Source organism: Cyprinus carpio, chromosome A14 (assembly GCF_018340385.1).
Source record: "Cyprinus carpio isolate SPL01 chromosome A14, ASM1834038v1, whole genome shotgun sequence".
Taxonomy (NCBI): domain Eukaryota; kingdom Metazoa; phylum Chordata; class Actinopteri; order Cypriniformes; family Cyprinidae; genus Cyprinus; species Cyprinus carpio.
In genome coordinates this window covers 26,032,828-26,059,507 of record NC_056585.1, presented here as the reverse complement: position 1 = coordinate 26,059,507, position 26,680 = coordinate 26,032,828, and the positions used below count along the sequence as shown (strand labels likewise).

General features: G+C 39.2%; 1 protein-coding gene across 1 annotated transcript in view; it reads left to right on the top strand.

The window, feature by feature from the left end:
* Positions 1-363: 363 nt before the first annotated feature.
* Positions 364-26,680, top strand: part of ppargc1b (peroxisome proliferator-activated receptor gamma, coactivator 1 beta) — a 48,844-nt gene continuing 22,527 nt past the window's right edge. The window contains exon 1 of the mRNA XM_042770383.1: positions 364-820. Within this exon, the coding sequence (XP_042626317.1) occupies positions 740-820 (81 nt within the window). The 5' untranslated portion in view covers positions 364-739. The remainder of the gene's footprint in view (positions 821-26,680) is intronic.

The following is a 26,680-nucleotide window of genomic DNA, read 5'->3' as shown; positions in this document are numbered from 1 at the left end:
ACACTTGACAAGAGCAGCCAATCAATGGGTCTGCTGATTACAGGGTAATTACCCCAATTGTTTACATAGATTTTAATGCGTTACTCATACATCAAACTTTATCACCATAAGCTTGGATTTTGATCTAGGGCCAGGCCTTAAGTCAGCAGTGCATCTGCTTTTTATCTATCATATTTAATTTTTAATTACATTTTAATAATTTATTTTAATTATTGTAGTACTAGGGTTAAAGATAAGCTACATTCTTCAACATAAGTCGAAAGGCTCTCTAGTATAATGTACAAATGAACAATAGTACAATATGTTGAGATTTTGGGCACCATGAGCAGAATGCTGAAGCCCAAAAATGCTCCGCTGTGTTTACTGCATTGTGCACATAGGGAGATACTATAGTAGAAGGATGTTCAGTATACGTTACCCGCACAAAGCATGGACTTGAAGTAGCATCATAAATGAGTCATAGACACTGTAATCTAGACAGCACAAGCAGGTTCAGTTACAGTTAGCATCATGCATCCTGCAGCATAGTCCCCACATCCTTCTTCAGCCACCAACCTGGGTTTAACCCACCTGCACCTTGAAAGAATTCACTTTTGTGCTGTTTTATTTAATCCAGCAATGATCGGGAAGCCCTGAGGCACCTTAGCACACTGCCCTCAGTCGGTTGGAGATCCTCACTGCACGCGGGGAGAGCAGTATAGCAGCGCTCTCTGGCTCCTCTCCTCTCATTCTTTGGAAGATGGCGGACTGCGCTTCACTGTTAGATGAGGAGCTCTCTTCATTTGTCTTCAATTACTTGACTGAAAACTCCGGCAGCCAGGTAAGCCATGCACCATTTCGGATAAGGCAGAAGCATGGCTATTTTTTCCCCGGGTGTATTTTTGCATGCAACTGTCTGTGGCGCGATATTCTTGTATCATTTCAGCGATGCTGTCAGAGCGTCTCAGCCGGCGTCTGGAGTCCCTGGCGTCTCCGCTTCACGTGGAGTTCACAGGAAATAATGCATCTATGCGAAAAGTGACTTCTAGACAAACAATCGTTCTTTTGAAGTCTGCGTTCGAGGGCTAGCGATTAGGCGAAGGTGAATAACTTCGCAAGCGGAATAGAATAAGTTCAGATGTGTTCATCAGTTAGCCAAAACCACACCAATTTCCCGGTCTGTGTGTGAGAGTATGTGACACGTGGGTGTTGTGGTGAACTTGACTTTAAGTTGCTTGATAATATATAAGCGCTCTGATTCCGTACGAGTTCAGTGTGAGGTAGATGAAAATTAACATAGATCTGGTAAACTATGGGGTTTTTCAGATTTTCTTTGACCGAGATTGTATTTTCTCAGTCTTTTTTTTTTTTTTTTTTTTTTGCATCGCGTAATTATTAGTCGGTGCATATAACTACTATTAATGCAGTTATTAGAGGCGATCAGTGTTTGTTTAATTCATATTCACACCTGGTCTGCTTTTGTTGAGCTAAACTGTAAAAAAGCTGCAAACCGAATGCATTATGTCAGTAAGGCTATACAGTTGAAAAAATGATACGCAGCACTGTAGGCCTTTACAAAATGTAGCCTATACATATGCTTACAAAATGTATACATATAGGTGTTATATATATATATAGGTGCATATCTGTGTAGAGATCGGAACTCTTTACGCAACTGACGAAATGCATTGTTTTCGTAAGCGTTTGCGTAACTGTTACAAAACGAGCTTGATGCTAATTAGAAGTAGTCAGACGATCTCTGCATCATGTGCCAGTGTGTGCTGTTGATATTAATAAATAAACGCTGTGCGTTTGCACTTGTCATGTCAAGCAGGCAACCGCAAAGTGTTTATTTATAGATACATTACACGTAGATTAGTGAATTACAATATAACGCTTCAAAAGCGTGCTTTGAAACACGGATACTTTCACTGGAATATAGATTTCAGGACAAGGATGGGGTTAAGGATGCGGTGCATTGATGTATTCTTTTTAATTCAAAATATAGCACGTGCCGGTGAAGAATCATTTTCGCATCATAAATGAAATCGCCAATTCGTGCATGTTTACAAACCGCGCGCTCCGTGTACGGTGTGTCAGGTGTCACTGAAAGGTGACGACTCGTTTTCGTAACATTTGAACGCTTTTAGGAAACGCTCGGTGGTGTTGTCCTGTGTCCTTGTGTCAGCAGGGATATTGTAAGCGCTGTAAATGTGCTCGTTTCGGGTTATTGGGTTGAGCTCGCTGTCTGGTCAGTGTAATAGTACTCCATCCTCGTGACTGGAGTTACAGAACACAGTTACTGCAGTCATGTGCTCGACGCTGATAGACGTAGTAGAACGAGCAGGAGGCGGGACCATTCACTCTATTCACTGAAGAGCGTTAGCTTCGCACCTTTTTGATATATAAGCAGTATTTACATTCATGCAAAAATGCCATTCGTGCCGGACGGTGCTTATAAACAATTGGATTCAGACTGTATAGCCTATCTAATCTCCTAAATTCCCGACCCAGTACAGCGTATTCCATGTTTTGTATTACGCGGTAAAATTTAAAGACCATCTCCCACTTATTGCATTGCTGTTACCAGATAATTAAGTAGAATAGTGATTTCATTGACAAAGGATATTGATTTGAGTTTAAATCATTGCATGAGATGTATCAGGATCGAGAGATAAATAACGATTCGCGATCGTATTGTTGTTTCACTTATTAAATGATTGCTTAAAATATTGATTTGAAATGATTTCATCGTGTGATTAAAACATTTGGCTGTTGAAGGCTGTGATTGACCAATCAGAATCAAGAGCTTTGCAGTAAAGGCTAATAGTAAATACTTGTTTTTCCACTCAAATAAATAAATAATAATAAAAAGTGTCCAAGACTGTTGGCTGATGCTGATAATCTCAGAATAGACAAATATCAGATGATATTTTATCGACCTGGCAGGTATGTCGGTCTGTCACTAGGGCTGTGGGAAAAAATACCTTCATGCATTCCAGTTTCAGTACCCCCCTCAGTGCATACTTGTATTCTTCTGTTGACATTTACACATTTACTGCATAAAATCTGAACATTTTAAGGTTTTGAAATCCATCCCACTGCACCAGTTCTCAGGCGAGCTCGCATTTGTCGTGATGTGCGGCACTGCAGTACTGTGTGTTCAGCTTCCGTGATATGGGCTGAGTCACCTAACTTGACAGAGTCAGGCAAATGTATTTACACCATGAAATGAGTCCCTCCACCCCCAGCTCCTGTCAGTCAGCTGTGCCTCCCCCTAATTTCCACTCATAATTTTATGCTCATTTGAAATCATAAATATGCAGGGTTGACATGGTCTTTACAGAGAGTTCAGACAATTGACTCTGTGTCTGCTTGTTTACTGAAGCATTTTCTCTATCATTTGCCTTATCGCTGTGAAGTCGAACCATAAAATCAAATCAGCGGCAATGAAATGATGCTTTAGATGTTCTGGTAGGAGTTTGCTGCATGGTTGGAATTCACTTGACATCAGATTTGAAGAAATTGCACATTTTTAGTCTATTCATTTGAAGTCCTCTGAGAGCGAGAGTAAAATGAGATACCATGAAACATCACAGGAACATAATTTGATTTGGTTTTCACAGAAAGACTTTACCTCTGAATGTGGCTCAATAAATTGGCTGCAGCCTCTGGATCGTCAGTTTATGTTTTGCTCTTTTTCACTCCTATTACTTTACAGCGCTGTCTCATGCCTTGCTCAGGGTGCACTTGTATTTATTAGAAGGGCTGTTTCCTCTTCTGAAGCCCCAGAGGTCCATCATCTGGCTCCTCCATCTCTCTTTGGGGATGTGAGGAACCCTGGGAATGCTCTGTAACAGATCAATGTCAATTTCGGACTGAAAGGGATAGACTGTGGAAAGACAGGGCCTTGATATCAATAATGTTCCCATAGTAATCCATCATCAGCTAAGAGCCCAACTGCATGGCATCAAAGGTTAAAAACCCTTTCATTGAGTTATGGGACCAAGGGTAGGATGTTTTCTCTAATAATAGTCCTCAGTCTGCTGTAACATAAACTCTAGATGATCTGGATGACGATCTATAGAAGTACATTCACTTCAGTGTGGTCTGTAATTGATGCCCATGTTCATCACATTAACATTTCTGTACATCGTTCGGCAGTAACGATTGTTTAAAGTGTAGCTCTCCCAAAAAATAAGAAAAAATCACTCATGACGTTCCAAACCTGCATGCTTCTTCTGTAAACCACAAAAGGAGAAATTTCGAAGAATGTGCTGGTCATTCATTTCCATGCAGTTACCTGCAGATTTTGTTACACACCATTGACCCAGTTCCTGGTCATATAAGTGTGATGACTGAGTAACTGTCAGAGTTGAGATGTTTTTGTTGTGTCATAATGAAGTTACATGTTTTGTGGAATGTTCAAATCATTCTAGAAGAGAATGCTGTGCAACAGCACTGTAAGACAAGCTCATTGTGAATTGCAAAGGGTTGCATTACTAAGAATTTGTCTCACAGCAATTGAAAAACAGCTACAAAAAGACATAAGAGAGTAAAGGCCTGGCCCCGTCCACACCATGAGCAATAATTACAAAGATAAATATACCGATAACTATTTTAGCATCCACACCAAATGACAGTAAAGTTATGTTTAATATAAAGCCCTGCTGCAGTTTTGTCATTTGCCATTAAAGTGCTTGAGCATTTGCTCATCTCTCTTTTAGCTGGAAAAATGACTTTCCCTGTTTGACACTGTAAAGCTGCTTTGACACAACCAGTATTGTATAAAGAGCTATACAAATAAATGTGACTTGACTCTCTTGCTCATTCTGATTGCATAGAAATGTTTTTATTGTTCATAAGCTGGAAAAATTGGTTCTGAAATGAATTCCAACAGTGTTGTTACATTGTGTTGTTATCGTTTTAGTTGTGGTCTGTACTACACTGTTCTCATACAATTAGAGCAATTAAAACGTTATTCTTATCGTTATTGACCTTGGTGTAAACAGAGCTATATGATATGTTGATAAATTGAAAAGAATAGCCAGGATAATCTTAAAAATTTCACCTATTTTAGATTTCTCCTTGTCTTTCTTGGAATAGAGAAATGTACAAGTTCAAGAACCACTTAGTGTGAATAATTTATCAGATTTAAAATTTTTGGATGAGCTGTGGTTTTTCTTATGAAAGCAGCCATTTAGTTTTATGCTATAGTTTCTCAGTTTCTCACTATTATCACCTTGGATATGTCTTGGCTAATAGCTCTCATTTTTTAGAGACAGATTAAAGCTTTCACTGCATTTTTATGCAGTATCCTGGAGAAATGCTTCATGCCGGCATTATCATGTTGCTGTTGTTTTATGTCTCAGCAGTTGCACACACTTATCAAAGCTCAGGTGTCCTAATCTGACCTCAGCTGAAAGAGAAGTTGCAAATAACCTTTGTATTATGGGACATACGGTTGTCTCTTAATCTCTGAAGCACTCACATGGCTCAGATTAGACTGATATGTGTTTTTTTGTTTGGTCTCAGTTTAAGTGGTATAAATCAATGAAGTATCCATGAGTTTAGTAGGGTAACTGCTGGAACCATTTGCATGGATGCAGGTTGGCCTGTATATTTGAATGCTAAACAAAGTTGCAGGTGTGTTATTCTAATATCAGAACAACCCCCACCTGGACACTGTGTGGAAATAAAAGCACAGAAAGCTTTTACTTTCAGATTCAGCCTCTCCTCTGGTGAGTTCTATAGTGTTCTATAGAGTTCTATAAGTATAGTGTACTTTAGATCAAATGTACCTGACTATAAAACTCTGGATGGTCTTTATTATCTGGTCCCTGTCTTAAGATCTTGTAGATGACACACACATATAAGTGATATGGAGTGATTTGGCTAAAAATGATATCTTTTCAGCCTTTCAATAATATTTGATAGCTTATTTGTTCCGAAATGGCTTCAGAGGGTTTCAAATGAATCAGAGTTTGAATCCGTTAAAAAATTTTTATCCACTAAACTGATTCACATAAATTAATCAAACCTTTCTACTCAAGTCTACTGATAATGATATTTTCAGGAAACTTACTGGCCAAATAAAAATCTCATTAAAATCATATTAACAATTTTGCTCAGTTTTATATAACCAGCAATCAGTGATTACATTTCTGAACTATTTATTATTATTATTATTATTATTATTATTATTATTATTATTATTATTTAGATTATGCAAGAACTGAGATACTTATCCTATATTCAGACTCGTTGTTTTTCTGAGTGTGAAGTCCTTTGTCTTATATCAGACACAGCAGAGAAAGCAGGTGAAGGTAAGGACATTTCCGCATGTTTTGAATAGGAAGGGAGCGTACCAGTTTTACCATAGCAGCAGCGTGACATCAGGGGAGGGCAAGCTCAGACTGGCAGGGACTCACAGTAATGGGCAAATGGGAACATATAGGCATCATAAAACGCAAGTCTATGGCGTAACAGCAGGTAACTGAAACATAGACCTGCTGTAGGTGTGTCCTGCTTGCCTGCATTTAAAATATGGCAAGTATTCTTCATAATCATTGTTAATTTAGTCATTTTTTGACTTGTTAGTATGACTAATTTGGTGGATACTAATTGGTGGTCTTGTGGATTATAAGTAGATAATAATTAAGAGCTGTTACCAAGCAGCCCCTAATGACACACGGGTACACAAAAGAATCAGCAGGATTATCTGAACTCAGGAGAAAACTAGTACTCTATCTTTAGATCAGCTCTCCACCCATATTAGGCTATTTCCATTCCATAAATAAGCCTTAATTAAATGTTGTTTGTATTCTGACGTAGATACTTGTAATGTGGACATATGAAGGGTTTCAAAAACACCATAAAGTATCATAAAAATGGTCCATACTGTACGAATCATGTTGTAAATCTTACAGTTGTACAGTATGCCACATTTATCATTTGTATCAAAAATCTTAAGCATAATTACGAATAATTCAGTTTAAACGGTTTTGATGTTTGTCAGTTGATCATTATTCTCGGTTAACACAGTTATTTGTATTTTAAACATCAGGAATGAACCCACATCTTGTCTTTTACGAGTCACTGTGATGATTGAGTAACTATTCAACTGGAGATGTTTTTGCTGTGTCATACTACAGTTGCATGTTTTATGTAATGTTAAAGCAGACGGTATTCTAGAATATCCTGTGCAGCAGGACTGTAAGACAAACTCCCAGCAATTAAAAAAAAATGTTTATTACTTTCATCTTCAAATCTTTTATTCAGCTGTAAGAAATGGGGAGAGCTAAACGAAGTCCGAGGAGACTGTTGGCTCCAATGACAGCAACGACAATACGCCAAACTTTGGAGTTGTGATTGATGATCAGCTGACTTTCTCAGACCACATTGCTAAAACTGCACGGTCCTACTAATTTGCTTTATTCAAAATCAAGAAGATCAGGCCCTTTATTTCGGAACATGCTTCACAGCTCCTTGTTCAAGCTCTTGTTCTGTCCAGGCTGGACTATTGGCAGGTCTTCCAACCAGTCCTATCAAACATTTACAATTAATCCAGAATGCGGCAGCAAGGTTAATTTTTAATGAGCCAAAAAGAATGCACGTCACACCTCTGTTTATCAGTTTTCACTGGCTACCAATAGCTGCTCACATAAAATTCAAGGCATTAATGTTTGCCTACAGAACCACCACTGGCTCTGCTCCTCTTTACCTAAATTCATTACTTCAGACTTATGTGCCCCTAGAAGCTTCCATTCTGCAAATTAACGTTGCTTTATTGTGCCATCCCAAAGAGGCACAAAATCAAAGGTAAAGGGGTCATATGATGCAATTTCAAGGTATCCTTTCTCTTTGGAGTGTTACAAGCTCTTGGTGCATAAAGAAGATCTGTAAAGTTGCAAAGACTAAAGTCTCAAATCCAAAGTTAAGACTCGTCCACGCTGTCCTGAAACACCTTGTTTAAACACCCCCCCCACATGTCTATGTCACAATGTGGGAAGATTTGCATAACGCCAGCCAAATGTTCCCGCAAAGAAATAAGGCATCTAGCGAGCTGATTATCTGAATCAGGTGTGTTAACAAAGACAGACATGCAAAATATACAGAGCTGGTGGGCGCGAGGACAGGAATTGAGAATCGCTGGTGCAGAGTAGCGCTTGTTGTTTCTTCGATCACAAATGCAGACATGGTTTTCATGTTTACGCGGCGCGATACAACGCATAAAAAACACAGTATAAGTCATTATAATCCATAATGTCCCCACTGTATGCAACAAATGGCTTGTTTGTAATGGGTTTTATTGGTTTTGTCTTGTAGCGTCAGTGTTCTGACCGGAACATGGCATCACAGTATGGTAAGGGGCGTAACATTTCAGTCACACGCTTTTGGCATTCGACCAATCACAACGCACTGGATAGCTGACCAATCAGAGCACACCTTGCTTTACAGAATGATGAGCTTTGTAAAAAACAACGCATTTCAGAAAGGGGGGGCATAGAGGAGAAACAATAATGTACAGTATGTGGAAAATAATGTGTTTTTTTTTTTTTTTACCTTAAACCGCATAAACATATTTCATTACACCAAATACACAAAATAATGTTATTTTTAGCAACGTCATATGACCCCTGGTGGAATGACCTGCCCAACTCAGTCTTGTTATAGCACTTGCATATCATTGCTCTTTTGTCGATTTTGATTGCTTCCATTGTCCTCATTTGTAATTCGCTTTGGATAAAAGCGTCTGCTAAATGACTAAATGTAAATGTGAATGTGTTTTGAATAAACACTGTGCACAAGTTTACATTCATGAATAAATCCTGAAAAAAGCATCACAGACCACCCCCCCCAACAAAAAAAAATATTTGTATTAGTTTGCATGCATGTGAGCCTATGATCAAACAAAATGTTTATATGTATGTTTGTGTATGATAGTTTTATATTTTTTTCCCAAAATTCCAATCAATTCCCATAAATTCCTGGTAAGTTTCAAACTTGGAATATTTCCAAAATTCCCCAGACGAAGTTCCCATGGAAATTTACCAGAAATTTTCCGCCCCTTTGCAACCCTAACGACAATACATAGTGTTCCTTCACAGAATGTTCTGGCTTGAGACAGTAACCAATCCGAACGAGTCTGTTCATCGACTTCTGGTCCCTTTTGTAATTCAGCGAGCACCTGACTCTTTCACCCCATGAGAAAACTTGAATTTCACCAGCATCTCTAAATCTCTGTGACTGTGACCTAATTCAGCAATGAACCTTTGCTTTGGAAAGCTTTGCCAACTTTTGGCTGCTATTCTGGAAATTGTCAGTCTTGGGCAATTTCAGCTGTCTGTGGTAGTAGTTTGCTCTTGGAGTGCATGACCTTTATACACTGTCCAGTTCATTCACCTTTCCATTAATGCTCTGAGAACCAAGCTTGAACTGGTTCTAAATCTTGCTCTGGTGCCACATTAATTATTAGCACTCCTCCCTGCTGTTTCACGGTAGTAAAAAACCTGACGCCACATTCCGGTTTGTTTTGAACGTGTCAAAGGTGGGTACAAAGACCGTTTTGAAACACTAGCATTCTTTTCACTAGTGAGGACTTGCAAATTATTGGATTGTAGACGCTCCCAAACAGGTATCAGAAATGTGTAAATAAGGAATGCGTGTTATGATGTAATCCGGGAAATCTATGTGAAAGCAGAAGCACAGCAAAAAATAAAAATAAAAAAAATAATAATAAAAAATTATATATATATATATATATATATATATATATATATATATATTATTTCTTTTTATTTTTAACTGTATTTTTGTATAATTCAACAGTTAAAATCTAAAAAAATCCTTAAAACATGACAAATTTACTAGAGGAACAACTCTGCATAAGTGTATTTTGTCACAGCACTGACAGATTTTTTCTTTTATTTTAAGCTAGAAGCAAATGGAAAACAACTTTATTCATAAAGTTAACTTGTTATAAGCATTTTGAACTGTTAAACAAGTCAGTGCTATGGTAACTATGCTACTAAATGATTACCATATTTGTATGCATTTATATGGTACTTCAGGGTACTTTGCATTACCATGGTACTATTTCTAAAAATATTGCATTACTGTGTTACTTAGATTAGTGAATGGATGGCTGAGTTTTAGAGGTCTACAAGATGATATTCCTTAAAATTTGACTTGCAGTATGGTTCCCTGATATGAATTATAAATTCACAGTTCCCGCATTTACATGCACAATAATACAGTGATTGTCAAGGCAACAGTGTACTGTCCATCTGTGGCTTAGGCAGCCCTTCTCAAACCGAGTGAGATAAACTATCTACGACAAGCTCTGGATACAGTAGTTGTTTATTGCCACAGGGCAAAATGTCAGCAATCGCTTGAGAAAATTCCAGAGTCAGTTTTATTCTATGTCAACACTTGAATTCTACCCACTATTCAGAATAATTTTCCCCCTTTTCCATTAGCCCTTTCATGTACTTTCGCAGTACTCTATGTGCTTTTCAGAGTCTCCCCTGATGTGGCACAGCTGTGTGTGATCCTATTTCTAGAATCTGTGCCTGGACGAAAGCAGGAGTAATCTCACTGGGTTACATTAGCATTTTCATTACAGTCATTTGAATATTTGCTTTGCCTTTATGATACCACTGCACAAGATTTATGTGGAGGATTCATTACCTAACCTCTAGAGGAGGTCAAGCTCATATCATTTTGGGTCCCAAGTATGAAATATCAGGTGTAAACCAGACCTTAGAATTTAGAAATATGAAGTATTACATATTACACATGTCATATTTTCACATCATGGATGAAGTAGAAGTCTGAGTTCTTCTCAGAAAGAGGCCCTCATGGGGAAGACAAACATTGCTGGAGGTACGTGGAGGAAGTTAACCTGGCTGTGATGGTTTATTGATTTCTTTGAATTTATTTCCTTCAGGTTATTTCACCCAAAGTAAACCTTAGACACTCTTTCTGTGACAGGTCTCTAGAATTGTGCTTTCTTCTTTTCTTATATCCGTCTTCAGACAGGCTTTGCAGATTTCACACTGCAAAATTTGTGTTGCAGATTCACGCATTAAGCTACAGCTCAGATTTGAATAGATTTTACTGGAAAACTGTGCTTTTCAGTCAAATTCCCCGTTTTCAAGCGGAAATCCGAGTTTTTAAATGCCCACGGACTCTGGAAGCCGGCATGATGGCATACAAGAAGCCAGTCACATGACACGGGACAGTTGCCAACTGGTGGTAGCTCATATAATCCTGCCTACTTAGAAGTCGGGTCATGGAGGGGTTGTAGTGATGGTCTTTCATGTGAAGTGTACAGCTTTGTTTTGCTAGCGTCACAACAGAATTGTCTTTTGCTCTTGGAGTGACTGGAATGTTTTTGGGGGCGTCTCTTACGGAAGGGTCATTAGGATGGGTGAGGCACACTAGAGTGTTTGTTTTTTCAAGATGCATACACCTAATAAAGCCGGGATTGTTGGGGACTTGAAGAAGTTTTCATTCTCGCCTTCCCAGAGCACAGTTGCCCACACATCAACACTGGCTGTCTTTACAGACTTAAAGACAATGTTAAAATGATTCTAATGAGTGTCTGTTTAAAAATATAGGAGTATAAAAATGTATGTCTAATTGCATGGGCAGGAAGCGTCTGTGTGCAAATGAATGCTAAAAACGCCACCCTGTTTTCCAATTGCAGAGCTCTTGACTTGTATAAATGCTTCCTACAATTCCTGACGCCCACTAATTCACAATGACAGAAAGCCTAAAGATGTAAACTCCCACTCGCTTCCACAAATACATCAAGTTGCTCTAAAGGTGACACAGAGCTTTCCCAATTTAAGCAGCACCTTTCGGTGCAGCATCCGTGGTGCTGGAGTGGCTGTTTCGCTTTCATTACAGTATGTAACACACATTAACATGTAAAGCCTTACACAGGGGTTTGGCATCAGACACTGCTTTTCTTGCATGAAAAGCACATAGGGAGAAGAGAATAGACATACACAGTTTACTGCTATCAGTAGAAGGTGCCTGAGGAAGCCATTATGGCCAAATGGCTTGGCTCTTAGTGCCAGAGAAGATGCGCCCCAGAAGTCCACCTCAGCTTGGACCGACCGGAACACCAGCTATATGCAAAGGACTACTAGTCTGTGTTGTGACGGTGGGAGCTACTGCTGGGTGTGGTAATCTACTGACTAGTGGGGTGATATAATAAAGAGGCCTTGGAGATGAATTACTCACAGGCCATTTCTACTCGCGTGGCACAAAGTCCCACAGGGCTTTCACAACGCGACACTGCTTTGCAACCACTCTTATCTATTGTATGGACACGGGAATGAGTCCATATCGTTACTACATGTTCAAACACAAGCTGTGAGTTGTAAACAGGGTGAAATAGATGTAGGTCCCTATGATTTCAGCAATGCGGATGGAATCACAGAATCCAGTTATAAAAATTGAATTTATATTTAGAATAATGCTGAATGTCATGGAATTTGGTACATTTTGGATGAATAAATCAAAAGTAGATCAGTACACTTAAATCAAAACGTGATATGGGCAAGTGTCTGTGAATATTAAGCTGCATCCTGCATGTTCTGCGTGTCTCTGTTGGAATGAATGGTGCAGACGTGATGCTCGCAGTGTTTTCAGCCTCTGCCTCCTCAATATATGAGAAAATGAACACATAAACATCTCTAGAACTGCTCTGAATGTCACTTCATGAGCATTTTACCATTTCTTTTTAGAAAAACTATCATCACATCATATACAAACAGAAACTTAAAGGTCTTCACAGCAACCCCTCAAAATAAAAGTTTGGTTTAACTTGAAGAAACCGTGACAGAAATATATTACTTAATGTAATGATAGTGCTACTACTACTAATAAAATTTTTGTTAAAACATAATTTTTTAAGGAATATATTTACCAGAAAAATTATTTACCGGAATTTATTTACCAATTTTTTTTTTATTACACATCACAGTAAAAGAAAGAAAGAAATGAAAAAAAATATATATATATTTTTTGTAAAATCAATTAATTAGAGATGTTTTTGATTATTAAAATTTAATGAAACCATTAAAATGGAATCCAGAATATTAATGGAAATCACAGAAGTTTGTAAAAATAAAACTGTATTTTAGAAAAAGAATAAATCGTATTTCATAGGGACTTAAAAAATTGTACGTTTCATGATTTTTATTAATTAGACATGCTTTTGATTAATATGTTTTATTTTAACGATTAAAGCAGAGTCTAGAAAAAAAAAACACCAATCCAGAAAAATGAAAATGGAATTTAAAAATTAAAAAATAAAACAGAATTTGGGGGAAAAAATAAAACAAATTCCATAGGGCCCTATAGATGCAATGTGAGCAATTAGATGCAATTATATGATGAAACAAGGACAGGGAAGTTGAAAAACTCAATTTTCGTGGGTCATTCAGACATTGACACTTGCTGGCACTCTAATTACCCCAGTGTGAGCAATCAAGATGACCGCAGATTTAGTCTTGTTTGGAAAAAGCTCTCACTGGATGTCCAATCAGGTGGACGTGAGGTCAGTCAGTCATTAGACAGAAGGGATTCACCTCACAGCCGTCTTGTATTATTTACTGCGAGCTTTAGGGGTGTGTGCAGCTTTCGTCGCAAAGCCTGATCCAGTTTTAACCTGCCTGTCAGAGATTTACTGCAGAGCTTTTGAAAATGGCCGAGTTTTACACGGTTTCATGGTTATACGAAGAGGGAGATGGACATTTCCCATCCTCTCCAGGGTCAGGTTCTTTTCAAGGCCAAATTATAATCATATTTCTGATGCAGGCTTGGGATGAAAAGGGACGTCACTGAATGAGGGGGACAGATGCATCAAAAAGAACAGGTGCTTCATAGCCCTTCGACTTTTGTCTGGCAGATTATATTTACATGTGTTATGGCTCCCTATAGCAGGATGTAATCTGGTGTGATTGAATTTGAAGGCGCGGATTGGGACAACAGAGCAGGGAATTGGTTGTTTGTGGAAACTCAAAAGACCGTCCCCTTTGATCAGACAGCTGTGAAGTTCAAAGTACCCCTGCTCATACGGAAGAGCACATGTGCTTTTGCACACGATTAGATAGCAGATGCATCGATAGAACATGAAGCTTATCATCGGCGTCTGTTTTCGAGTCCATTGACGCAATATTTCTTGGATTTCACCTTCTCCCGTGGGGCTCTGGAGTTGTTGCTTTGAGAAACTAATGCTCTTTGTCTCTATTTGACTCAATCCTGTACTTATTCCTAATATGGTGCTGTGCGAACTCCAAAATAACATGCACGTAGACAACACAGATCAGTGGCATTGCTGTTTCAACAGGACTGTTTGACTGTATAAACAAGTTTTCGGCACTGATCTCTTCCCATCAGGTGTTTTCACCCTTGTTTTGACACTAACTTAAAAGGCAGACAGAAGTGTATTTTTACTAGATTGAGGTTTGTGCTTAACCTTATGTCTCTTGTGGTCTAAAAGGTAAAAGTCATTTTGCACCTGTTCAGAGGGGATAATGGCTCTAAAGAGGCCAGGTTAGGCAAAAACTAGTGTAAAACCTAGTGCTTCCTAACCCTGTGAACTTAACCACTAAGCACTGATTATCTTCTCACATTTGGTTAATCTTCCTATACAACTTCTATTTTGATGGATTCTTCTTGACCCTTTGCCCACTTTGCAAAGCAAGCCAAAGAAGCATGCTTAAATCCATCGAATTTGTTTTTATACATGTATTACATTGCATTCCATTCTATGCTACTAGAAAATCCTCCTCAGTGGAGGTGTCGTCTGAGATGAAGATGGGTTGGGCGGCCCTCCTCCCCTTCACTTCACCCCAGGCGTCTGTGGTGCCGCAAGCCTCAGGGATCTCTTGGTAATGAAAAGCACCCAATTGTCACTCGCAGCCACTGAAAATAAACGGATGCAGGACGATCGCCATCAAGAACAGCACAGCGGCCTCCTGAAACAGGCAGATTGTTCAGTTCATCCGTTATCACTTAGATACAGACACTGCAAGAAAGCTGTGGCCGGGAATCATTGTGGCTGGGATGGGAATCTTAGGGCTATAGCTCAAGTCGCAAGTGTGTAAATTACATGCAAATTTGTTTACATGTTGACCACATCCCCTGATCGTTGAGGGTCTTGCGGCGAGCAGGTGGAGGGCTGTATTGTGGGCATGTGGTGATTTACCAGGTTGAGATGATGAGTGCAGCACTAGCAGAGGTGAGTAATGACCTGGCAGCTCAGTGATGATGTGTCACAGAGGCATTCCTCAAGTTGTGTTTGGCTCCCAAGGACATCTCTGCTGATTGTGCTGGCATAAGCCCAGCTAGACGTTGGCAAGTAGCGGGGTGGGGGGGAGCTTGTGTTTGAGGGCTTGTCATTTGAGCACGCTTTCAACTGAAATCTCTCTTACTGTGCACAGTTTCAAGCTCAAATGACACATGTTTGCACTCAGCTAGTGTTGAAACAAAGTAATATGTGACCCTGGAGCACAAAACCAGCCTTAAGTCACTGGGGTATATTTGTAGCAATAGCCAAAAATACATTGTATGGGTCAAAATTATCAATTTTTCTTTTATGCCAAAAATCATTAGGATATTAAGTAAAGATCATGTTCCATGAAGATATTTTGTAAACTTTCTACCAAAACCTAATTTTTGATTAGTAATATGTAGGGATGTAACGATTAACTGCGAGCCGGTTGAAAATCGATTTAAATATGCAACGATTCAAATCGGTTGAGATGCTAAACCAATCATGATTCATTTAGGTGTAGGAGTTTATATGAATGCATGTCTGAGGGGAACTTACTGTCTTTAGAAAAGTTTAGATGGTATTTTGTCTTTTTATCTTGCCCCTGTATAATGCATACAGTTCATAAGTGCAGCGCTGCTTTGTTTACAGCGGAAACCAAGGAAACGCTTTAAGCGCCACCTACTGGCAGAGAGTGAATCTGCTTCTCGTTCAGCTCGTCTGCTGTTTCTGTTTCATGCAGATATTTTTTATGTATAGTTCACAAAACTGAAGTCAAACCATTCTGTTTTTGCTTTAAAATGTTTAAATTATACAATCTGATTTAAATTAAAAACTGCTCATGTTGCATGTTTCGATCATGATTAAAATGCAGTGGTTGCCTCTAATTTTAAATGGAAAGAGCACAGACAAAGCCTTATTTTGTTTATATGAAGAGATTTATTTTATTTGTGTTATTTATTTGATTTGGGGCTTGTTTTAAAATTTCAATTTAGTTTTGTTATTTACATTTACATTCTATTTAAATTTTGACATTTAGCAGACACTTTTATCCAAAGCTATGTACAAATGAGGAAAATAGAAGCAATCAAAACAAACAAAAGAGCAATAATATACAAGTGCTATATTAGTATATTATAGTTATATTATAATTTCACAAAGAAATGTACAGCATTTTGTCCAAGCAATAATAAAAGGACACATTTAATTCTTAATTTGTCTTAAATATTATTTTGTTTAAAAAAAAAAATAGAAATCGTGAATCAAATCGAATCGTGAAATCATATTATTTTGTTTAATAGTATATTTAGTTTTGTTTAAAATTAAATAAATAGTGATTTGAATTGATTAGTGATTTGAGTGTACGACTTTAAAGGTGATTTTCTCAGTATTTTGATTTTTTTTTTTTCAAATAGTTGTATCTCGGCCAAATATTGCCCTATCCTAACAAACCAATGGAAAGCTTATTTATTCAGCTTTCAGATGATGTATAAATAATCAATTTCGAGAAATTGACCCTTATGACTGGTTTTGTGGTCCAGGGTCACATATAGAGAAAAGATTTCTCAAGAAATTCCCACACAATGCATAATCATAATCAGCCTTTATAACATAGATGCATTGTGGTTGGTAATCTGAAGTAATTACAGCTACAGGTTAGTAAGTACCGGTTACAGACAGATGCTAGGATCCCCCAAAATGGCAGTTATAGATCATAAAGGATAAGCTACAAGTTTGCTGTAGTGTGTGAGTGACAGGATTCATTGTGGACAGGGAGTGGAAGTGTGGGTAGAGTCATAGCTTCTGTTGCGTGTCAGTGGAACAGACCTTGACAGGCATAAATAGCTAGTGCTCAGGAGGAAAGAACAGCATCTGTTATGACCTTGTGACATTCACCAAACATGGCAGCCGCTGGATTTATTGCACAGAAAGTACTTAACGCTTTTGCTGTATGTGTGCTTATATGCTTTGAAATTATCTTAAGGCAATGAAATTTCATTTTGCAAAATATTTATTCCTTACAAGTTCTTAAACTTTTGAGTGGAATCTGAACTGGAACAGTTACTTTTTCTTTTTTCTTGCAGTTCCTGTCCCTGCTTTTGTGTGTTGTATTACAGTCTGTTTTTATCTGCATTTGTTCATCATGAGATTCAACGCCATACTTTTAGTGTTAGAAGAAAACTGCTGACATGTTTTAGAAATATTGCTTCCGAGTTTGAAGATACGGATATGATAGTGACCCAAGGTCTGAAGTGATAACAGGAACAAAGGTTTAGAAAGTGAAAGCAAATGAATACTCTGTGCTAATGTTGCTGATTTTTTACATTTTTAAAGGATTTTTTACAGTTGAAATAGTATCTGTGCAATCAAGTCGACGATATAGCTGGAAATTAAGTGTCCCCTACTAAGTAAGCCTGAGGTGTCAGCGGCAAGGAACCAAAACTCCATCTGTGACAGAATGGAGAAAAAAACCTTTGTAGAAACCAGGCTCAGTCAGGGGGGGCAGTTCTCCTCTGGCCAGACGAACCAGCAGGTTGATCCATGCTGCAGCAAAGTTAGATTGTGCAGAGGGCTCATCTGGTTCCATGGCCGTCTATGAGACAAGGTCTTCACTGGGGATCTGTCTCTGGGGCTCATCTGGTTGATGAGATGCCTGGAAGTGCACTTTGCTTGATTTAAATGCTTCTATAATGAAATAACCATTCAACATTACAACTATGATGAGTGTTCAAACCAACACAGAGGAAATATTGAGTAATCTGTTCATAGCTTAGTGTTTTAAGCAGTCCATATTTCTACATTTTATTCATTTATGGTCACGGTAATTACAGAGTCATTTGGTACATTATCAGCTGCTCTAATGCATATTCTGGCCTTAAGTTCTGTTTTCTTCTATTAAAGGCTCTCCAGGCGCTCTCCATCAATTTCACTGTCCAATTAACTTTGTTTTTCAGGTGTAACAATGTGTTAATATTCATTAAGTCACTTCCAATGGAGTAATTGATAATCATGATGGAGGACGAGATTAAAGAATGGCACCAGCGAAGGATTTGTTTTGGCTCACTTCCAGAGAGACTATGGTGGGAAGAGGATATGATGTGTTTGTGAGATCCTCATACAATGAATCTGGGCCGTACAAGTGTAATAGGTCTTGGGGGAAGAGGAACACTTTCTCAAGACTCTTACCAGACATTAGAAGGACAGGTAATGTGGATCTGGCTGCCACGCGACAGAGCGCGTCCTTGCACTGAGTTTGCCCTCGACGCTTTGTACGCATCAGCAGAATTTTGTAGGTGATGTCCCGCTTTGGGCTGGGAGCCCAAAAGTGATTTTGGAGTCCCCTCAGGTGACAGCTGTCTGTTAGACACAAGCGCTGCAGATAGCAGCTCACAAACTACCTCTGTGATGCCGAAGAGAGAGAAGAGGATTGGATATGTTTGGAAAAAAGGAAAAGCGAGAGAACGGGAGCAGTGAGCTGTGAAAGAACAAACGTGATGCACCTTGTAATGGTGCCGAGATATAGTGAGAGAGAAAAAATTGTCCATCGAAAGCATCCAGCTTTTGCTTTGGCCCACTTGCTTTGCTATTTGCTGATGCTCTGATCTCTCTTTCCTTTTAGCATTTGCTCTTTCACCAATTCCCTCTGCCCCTCACTCCCTCGTACTTCTGCCTCATGCAGCTCTCACTTCTGTCACGTGTATGTGGGTCGGCTAAGGACACAAGCACTGCCTCAAGCCTTTCATTCTCTTACACTGAGACCAAAGCAGCTGAGTCGAGGGCCCTGGTAAGATGCGAAGGCACTGACTGACCACTAAAAGAATTTATCAGTCATTCTACAACTCAGTTGGTCAGGTAGCAGTGGAAGCACTCACACACCTGCAGTTACTTCCTCAATCTGTGACTGAAAAGCTACAGAAAAATGGCCAGGACCTTGGCCAGCACTCAAATGATGTGAAATGTGATAACTGCACTGACAGCATAGTATTTTAGTGTGTTTTATAACCTGCGTGACATTACCTTTCTTTTTCATATAACAGACCTTGCACCTTTGGAATAGGTGGAAAGATCATGAAAAGCCGGTCCAGTCTGAGTGTGTGTTGTGAAGTGAATGCAGAATTACTGAATGGGTTGAGCTTAATCACCTTCTAGAGCCATTGTGGATTTGTTTGTAAATCGGTTACCAGGCTTGGCCTTGTTCCACTTCAGTTTCTCAGCAACAAGATTAGGCATCAGTAGCTAAACGCACCAAACCTCATTGAATTACTATGAAACAATGAATGGGACAGAACATTTTGGCACGATGGGCATATCTCATAGTCAGTCCCTCATCACACTACAAACCGACAAAGCCATCCAAACTGAAAAGCTGCCAAGGAAGTTCAAAGCCAACAATCAAAGCCAATTAAAGGTTTTTTCCTTTTTTCCTTTGGTGGCCTTTGAGTGCTTATTCCCTGACTTTACTGTTGTTAGATCCTCAAAGATGAACAAGTTCCTTTGTGTGTTTGTGTGTTTTCATGTTCCTTATCACAGCAGCACAACAAAAGCCATGCAGGATTCTAAGGGAGAGTGTGAGGTCGGTGGATTACTCGGTACAAACTACCCCTTGCTGAATTAAAGCTCTTTGTTTTCCATTTGAGATCAGCTAAGCATTATGAACTTTTAAATGCTTTTATTTTGTGACCCAAGTGATGCACAATACATTGAAGTTTGTGCTGTTTGGAATAAAATGTATTCAGTCCCTGCTCTTTTAGTCTTTATTATTAATGGGTTCTGCCAGAGTAGGAGACCGTGTTAATCTGATACTGCCCAGGATGGACTTTAAGATGTGGTTGGTGGGGTTTTTTGCTTTAAGTCAGGTATTGTTACTGTAATACTGGAATCTTTCTCCTTGGATTTGGAGAGATCTGTTACCCATGTAGTTCTAAGCCGGAGATTCTGATATTTGCACCAAAAAGACCTGACCTTATCCAGAAGGAATGCTGAGACTAACACTGCGGGTTGTCCGGGGATATGGAGTATGTACTCACATTCACACTGAGTAAAGGGTGCAGGTGGCAGGCCAACAGTCTGGCTTCAGAATGATATCTGATAGCTTTTGATAGACTAACAAACACCTAAAGCATTTAGCACAGAGAACTCTAAATTTATACTCATTAACATATTGTGTTAGGGGAAAACATTTGGGCCTTCTGATTTTTAACAAATTTGGCCACTAAAGGATCAAGATTGGAAACAAGGAAGATTACATGAACTGCATAACTACACAAATGTCCCTAAAAATGTGGAGGAAGGGTTTCTCTTGTTGGGCTGCCAAAAGGAGAATTAATAGCAATTTGTCAAAGGGAGCAATTTATTCACTTGTAATTAGTGTGGCTTTGAACTGTCATGGTTGAGTACACATAGTGTAAAAGCTATGAGGGGCCCTCAGACCTTGCACTACTCACATAGCCGCTCTGCCAAATAATGAGTTTTTAAGTAATCAAATGAAACAATATCAATACACTTCATCTTTAGGAGACACATGTGAAGAAAGAAGTTCTTCTTGGAGGTGTTTCCGTCATAAGATGTTGGACACATCATAGAATATTTTTTGGCTTTCCTGCAGTTATAGCAGAAAGGAAATTTTTGGAATTTTTGCGATTACAAACATTCCACACCAATTTGGAAATTCTTCCGGAATTCTTGTCTTCAGGAAAGAAAACAATGAAACAGGGGAAATTGCTCACCTTATCCTCTCCGGGAAAGAACTGTCAGATAAAGAGGCAGATAAATTGAAAGTTAATAGTTTGTTGTATCCTGTGTAGTACAGTATAGGGTTTGGAAATCCATTGGGAAAACGATTAACCTTGCACTACCATAGGGTTGTGGATGGTGAAATTGCCATTTCACCTAGTAAGAATGCAACTAAAAACAGGAGACAGCCAGTGGTATTTCTATGGGCTGATTCCTAGCGCTGCATCTGTTACAACCTTCAGTCCCCCTTCTATTTGCATGTGTTATGCTGGTGTAATGTCCTTGACATGACAGCTCTCTCAGAGGGAAACTGAAGTGGAGGAATCACCCCACCATAATTACCCTTAATAACACTAATACATTAAAGTTCAAATGCAGTTTGTTTTGACCACTAACACATTCCACCAGTCAAAAAACTGCAATGCTGTGAGCCTTACTACCAGTTAGTTGGTTAGTGCTAAGCTCTGCTAAATTTCTTGGAAACATGCACTGGCAGTCTGTTCAGTATTTCAACCTAATATTTATTGGAATAAAGCAAACAATCAGCATTGTTTAATATTTGCTCTGATTCAGAGACGAGCAGCACGTGAAGGTCAGAAGATGCCACACTTAGCTTACAATTCATGTCAGAACATCGCACAGTAATAAACTCTGTTTGCCGCTAAAGCGATGGCTTAAAGATGAGGGCTGGCAGATGGTTTTGCCTTCTGCTTGAGCATTAAGAATTCAGGGTGAGTCATCTTCCCGCTTCAGAGCTCACCCAGAAAGCCAGCGCAGAGATGTCCCGTGGACCACTCAAGATTTGTCTGAAGACCACATGCAGCAGTGCTGACTCAGAAAGCCAGAACATAGAAAAGTAACAGCATGGATGCAGTTGCCAGGCAGGTTTTCTATGGATGAACTTTTCTCAAAGGTCACTTGTTGATGGCACAATGGTTTTATTTCGCCAGTCTACGTCAGGGGTAGCCAACTCTGCTCCTGATGGGCTACCATCCTGTTTAGAAATACTTGACAATAACAGGCAGGTGTGTTGGAGCAGAGTTGAACTTGAAGTCTGCAGGATAGTAGCCCTCCAGGAGCAGGGTTGGCTATCCCTGGTCTGTGTCCTTAGCATGAATTACAACATGGTACCTTGTTTAGGCAGATGTTTGTGCATTTACAATCTCTTCAAAACATGACAGTGTCAGAAATAGCATTTTTTCAATCCTATATATCCACAGTGGTCATAAATTTTACTTGTGACTAGGTCTGTTTATAATTCTGTATCGCTTTCTTAATACAACCTCTCACATCAGAGCTCTGCCACAACTTGAACAGCTGTCGGAGCACTGTCCTTTCAACCATTGGATGCAACAAGCAAAGGTCACCTCAGCATTTGGGTCTATTCTTGGATTTCAAAACAAACCCTGTGCTTGCAGAGTGACCCCCTAAAATAGAGATGGGAATATTCTTTACCTTGATTCCTTGGCCAGCAGTGGGAGAAACTGGAGATCAAGATTAATGGCGGCAGCCATGACATTCTGCACGACAGTGTTTTTAGCACCAACACTCTTAGCCTTGTTCTTTTGTCCCCTTTGAATACCCACCATGCTGTGCATAGCCTGGTTGAATTCAGGACCTAATGTTTAACTCTCTCTCGCCTTTTTTCACTTCACTGCATTGGAACATTTCTCCTAAGGGACAGCTGGAGAGCAACAACTGGACCACTGCAGTGGATTTTTTTTTCCCCATATTAAGTCTTAGAGATGCACAATCACTTATTGGTGCAGTCAGAGGAGGAATTGGGGGTTCTTTATCCGAGGTCAAGGCCTATGGGAGAGTGCCACTTACTATGAGCCATGGTTCTCTCCTTGACACTACAAGTTTATGTGCATGCTCTGATATAGATACCAGGCATCTATATATAACAGCTATAAAGTGTTCTACATCAAGGCACATGTTGACTGCATGGTTATGTGGAACAACTGTTTACAGAGGATTTAAGGGTTTCGACTGGCCCCTAGTGGTGGTCGTGAGCTGATATTGGTTGACCCAGACTCATGACCTTCGCAACAGATGGATAAAAGAGGCATGTAATCCTATTAACCTAGTGTTATCGCAAAACACCCATCAGTGTAGCATGCATCGTCTGAATTGTGCATGGTCACTGCAGACCTGCATGAAATGCTGCAGTAGTGTGTGCAATAAGGCTTTCTCGCTGTGATTCCCAAATGGGGTTGGTGTTTTCTGGAGCAAACCTGCCTAGGAACGCACGTTTTAAGTATGAAACATGCATCATGGAGAATAATGCCAAGGACAGAATAGCCTCAGATTAACCTTATTACCAAGCTTGCAGAGAATGGTCACTCTAGACAGCCACTTATATTCCGAACAATGTCTTCGACCCTCACGTGCGAGCAGAGTGAGCAAGAAAAGCATTTTGATTTAATTACCGCCATGCATGTCTACTAAGAGCTCAGACACTGACTGCTCCCAGTGAATTAGAAACAAGTTGGGTTGATGCCATCTTCCTCAGGCATAGTGATCTGTCTGTGGCCACCCGAGTCTGAAAATTGCATTTTGCATTTTTGCCTCCCTGCATCTACCTTCTAATTTAACTTTCTCTCTCAGGTGTAATTGAACATATTCCCTTCATCCCGTCTGTGTCAGCTGGACAGATTGAACATATTAGACACAATGAGAGCAGCTCCATCTGTAATCCAGTCCAAGCATTTTGCCTTATTTTACTTTCACATCTTTATCAAAGTCAGCTGGTAATTTGTAATGAAGGTGAGTCTGATATTTCTCTCTGGTTGTTTGAATTACCTAAGATACTGCCGTCTGGTTTCTGCCTGGAAACAGTGCTTGTATTGTCCTGCAGCCCCCCTCACCCACAGTCGTGACTGCAGGTAAAATGGCCTCAGTCTGATGAGCGACGGACCCCCGTTGGAGATAATGAAGGGTTGCACACCTAAAGTCTTGTGACAAAGTCTCTGCATTGCGTTGCAGGAAAATGTGACACCAGTCAACCTTATACAAGGCTCTGAAACCTGAGACTAGTGCTCTCATTGTGTCAGTGAAATGGATCCAGGTTAGAAGCAGAGGAAAAAAGTGCTGACTACCTTTTGGATCTTCTGATTATTTCCCAGTTGTGTTTTTTTCTTGTACTGCAGTCATGCATTGACTTCTAATGTATGCGCCCGTGCCTATATTTACATCAGTGCTGGGTATGCTTTCATGTTTACTGTGGTGCATATTGAACTGTGGGTGACCTTGAGAGCTTTGGTTTCAGAGTGACTTAATGTCATATATTTAAGATGGAGATTATATCCCTGTTAGCAGCCATAATTAGGATATAAATATTATATATATATATATATATATATATATATATATATATATATATATATATATATATGCAATTGAATGTATAATTTTATGCAATTATATGTATTATTTTATTACATACATTGGGCCTGAGAGGTGGATTTTCAAGAGATTAGCAGTACCAGAATTGTCGATGGCAAGTTATAAATAGCCTTCATGTATGATATGAGCAAGACCTATAACATTTTTGCCCTTCATGTTTTTTTTTTTTTTTTTGCATTTAGGTATCCTTTTGTCCTCTGTCTTTTCAGTTTACATGTACAAGAGGGACAGATGTCTTTGGTAATTGCTGCATCAGAAGACATTATGTGATTTGTCTAGCTATTTTTAAACACGAGAACTCATAAGATCAGGGTCAGACGAACCGAAAACCAGCCTAATTTTGCAGTGCTTCCAAGACAACTTAGTTGACTAGACATTCACCCAACTAGTTGTTTTTTAAAATGTCTAGTTTTTCAAATCTCTGTTGTTTTGCTTTTTTTTTTAAATTGCAGGACTACAGAACAGATTCATTTCTTGGACACTGAGAGACTCTGAGAACACAATGTTGATCTGACATGATAAGAATAGCACATTTCCTGAGCATGAGAGTAGCTGCAAATTGATAACAGTTGCTGTGATTTTCTATTAAGTGTTCAAGAATCCCTGTACCCCTCCCCATGGTCGCCCACTTTCTGAGATGACTTCATGGTAGAACGGATGCTGGCAGCAGCCTGTCCTATTAGGATCATCTTCTAACCAAAACACCTATCTGTGGGCTTGAATGAAATAGACATCAGTGCTGATATTTAGGCAGAAAAAATACCAATAAGTTGTTATGCATTTATGGCCCCTTTACCAACCAGCTCGCACATATCCCCCCCCACACCACCACCGCATTATGCAATAAATGCATTCTCTATATTTGTAGTACCATTTTCCAGCCAAATGATTGGTGCGGTGCAGCATTATTATATTTTATGTCTAAGAGGCACTGGTTTTATGAATGCCTCTTTTAGCTCTTCTCTGAGGATCATTTTAATTAAGAATGTTATGAATATTATGTTATCAATTTACACTTAAGGTGGCCATTCATTCAACTGAAGTACATAACACCTGAGGCCCTCATGAACCAAACTCTAGAGACTACCGAGTCAGTATGAAGATTTATACAGCATTATAATGAACCATACCTGAATGAATGTTTTTATTTATTTATTTACAGAGGTAACACTTGACCAACTTCATTAACTGTGTCAGAGTGATCTCATGAAATATTTCTAAAGATTGACTGATTGATGTTTTTTTTTTTTTGCTGCAACCAAAAATTCCCCCTTTCTTGTGGCAGTTTTTTTTTTAAATAGTGTGATGTTTGGCCTCTCCAAACTTGTAGGTTTCTTATTACACCTCTAAATCTTGTTAAGGACTTAACAAACATGCTTTTAGTGTCTATGGATTATCAAGTGATGTCAGTTAAGAATAATCAGGCTGAAATAATGACTGTCATGCATTAGAAAACACATGTAACTGGAAGAACATGTAGATTGGTGATAAGTCCAGAAAAGGAGCATCAATGGATATAAACTGAATGTAATAAATTTTGATTACCATAAAGCATTGCTTGCATAATTTGTTTATAAGGGTGTGATTTCCAACAAAACATCGACATTTATAGCAGTGCTTTTAATGGACCTTCTGTCCAGCTGGGATTTGGACATGGAGCCTTTAAACATTTAAGCCTTTTTTCCATTTCCCATGTAAATCTAGAACCACAACTGAACTGGCAGTCTATCAAAGCCCTGTCTCTAAGTACAGAATCCGCTTTCTAATCAGATCTCATTACTGTCCTACCTGGCTGAAGTTGGGTTGCGCTTGAGGGCACTAGCTCTCAGACTTTCTGCATAATAGCGTCTTACTCGGACCAGTGACGTTGTCCTTGGTTTGCACTTGATACCCGTCTCAGCCTAGAAGATGTAGACTGAGTTTGATGGCTAATCTGAAAACAATTAAGCAGGATTAAAACTGACCTCTGTGGCTGTTAGATCGCTTCTCAGAAAACTTCCAGGATACAGCCTCAGACTTGTCAACGGTGATGTTGAAATGATTTTCACTGAAAAGCTCAAGATGTTTTATGATGAAAGCTATACAGCGAGTGTTGATGCAGATTTGCTGCGGATGTGCTGATGGAAGTAGACAGCTAATGTTTCTAAGCTGGATTTGAGGAGTGGAATATCTGATAAGTCAAAAGGGAAATTTAGAAGAAGTGCAATCTAAACGGACATGAATTGTCTGCATCCAAATGTAATACTGTCAGTCCCACTGACTCAA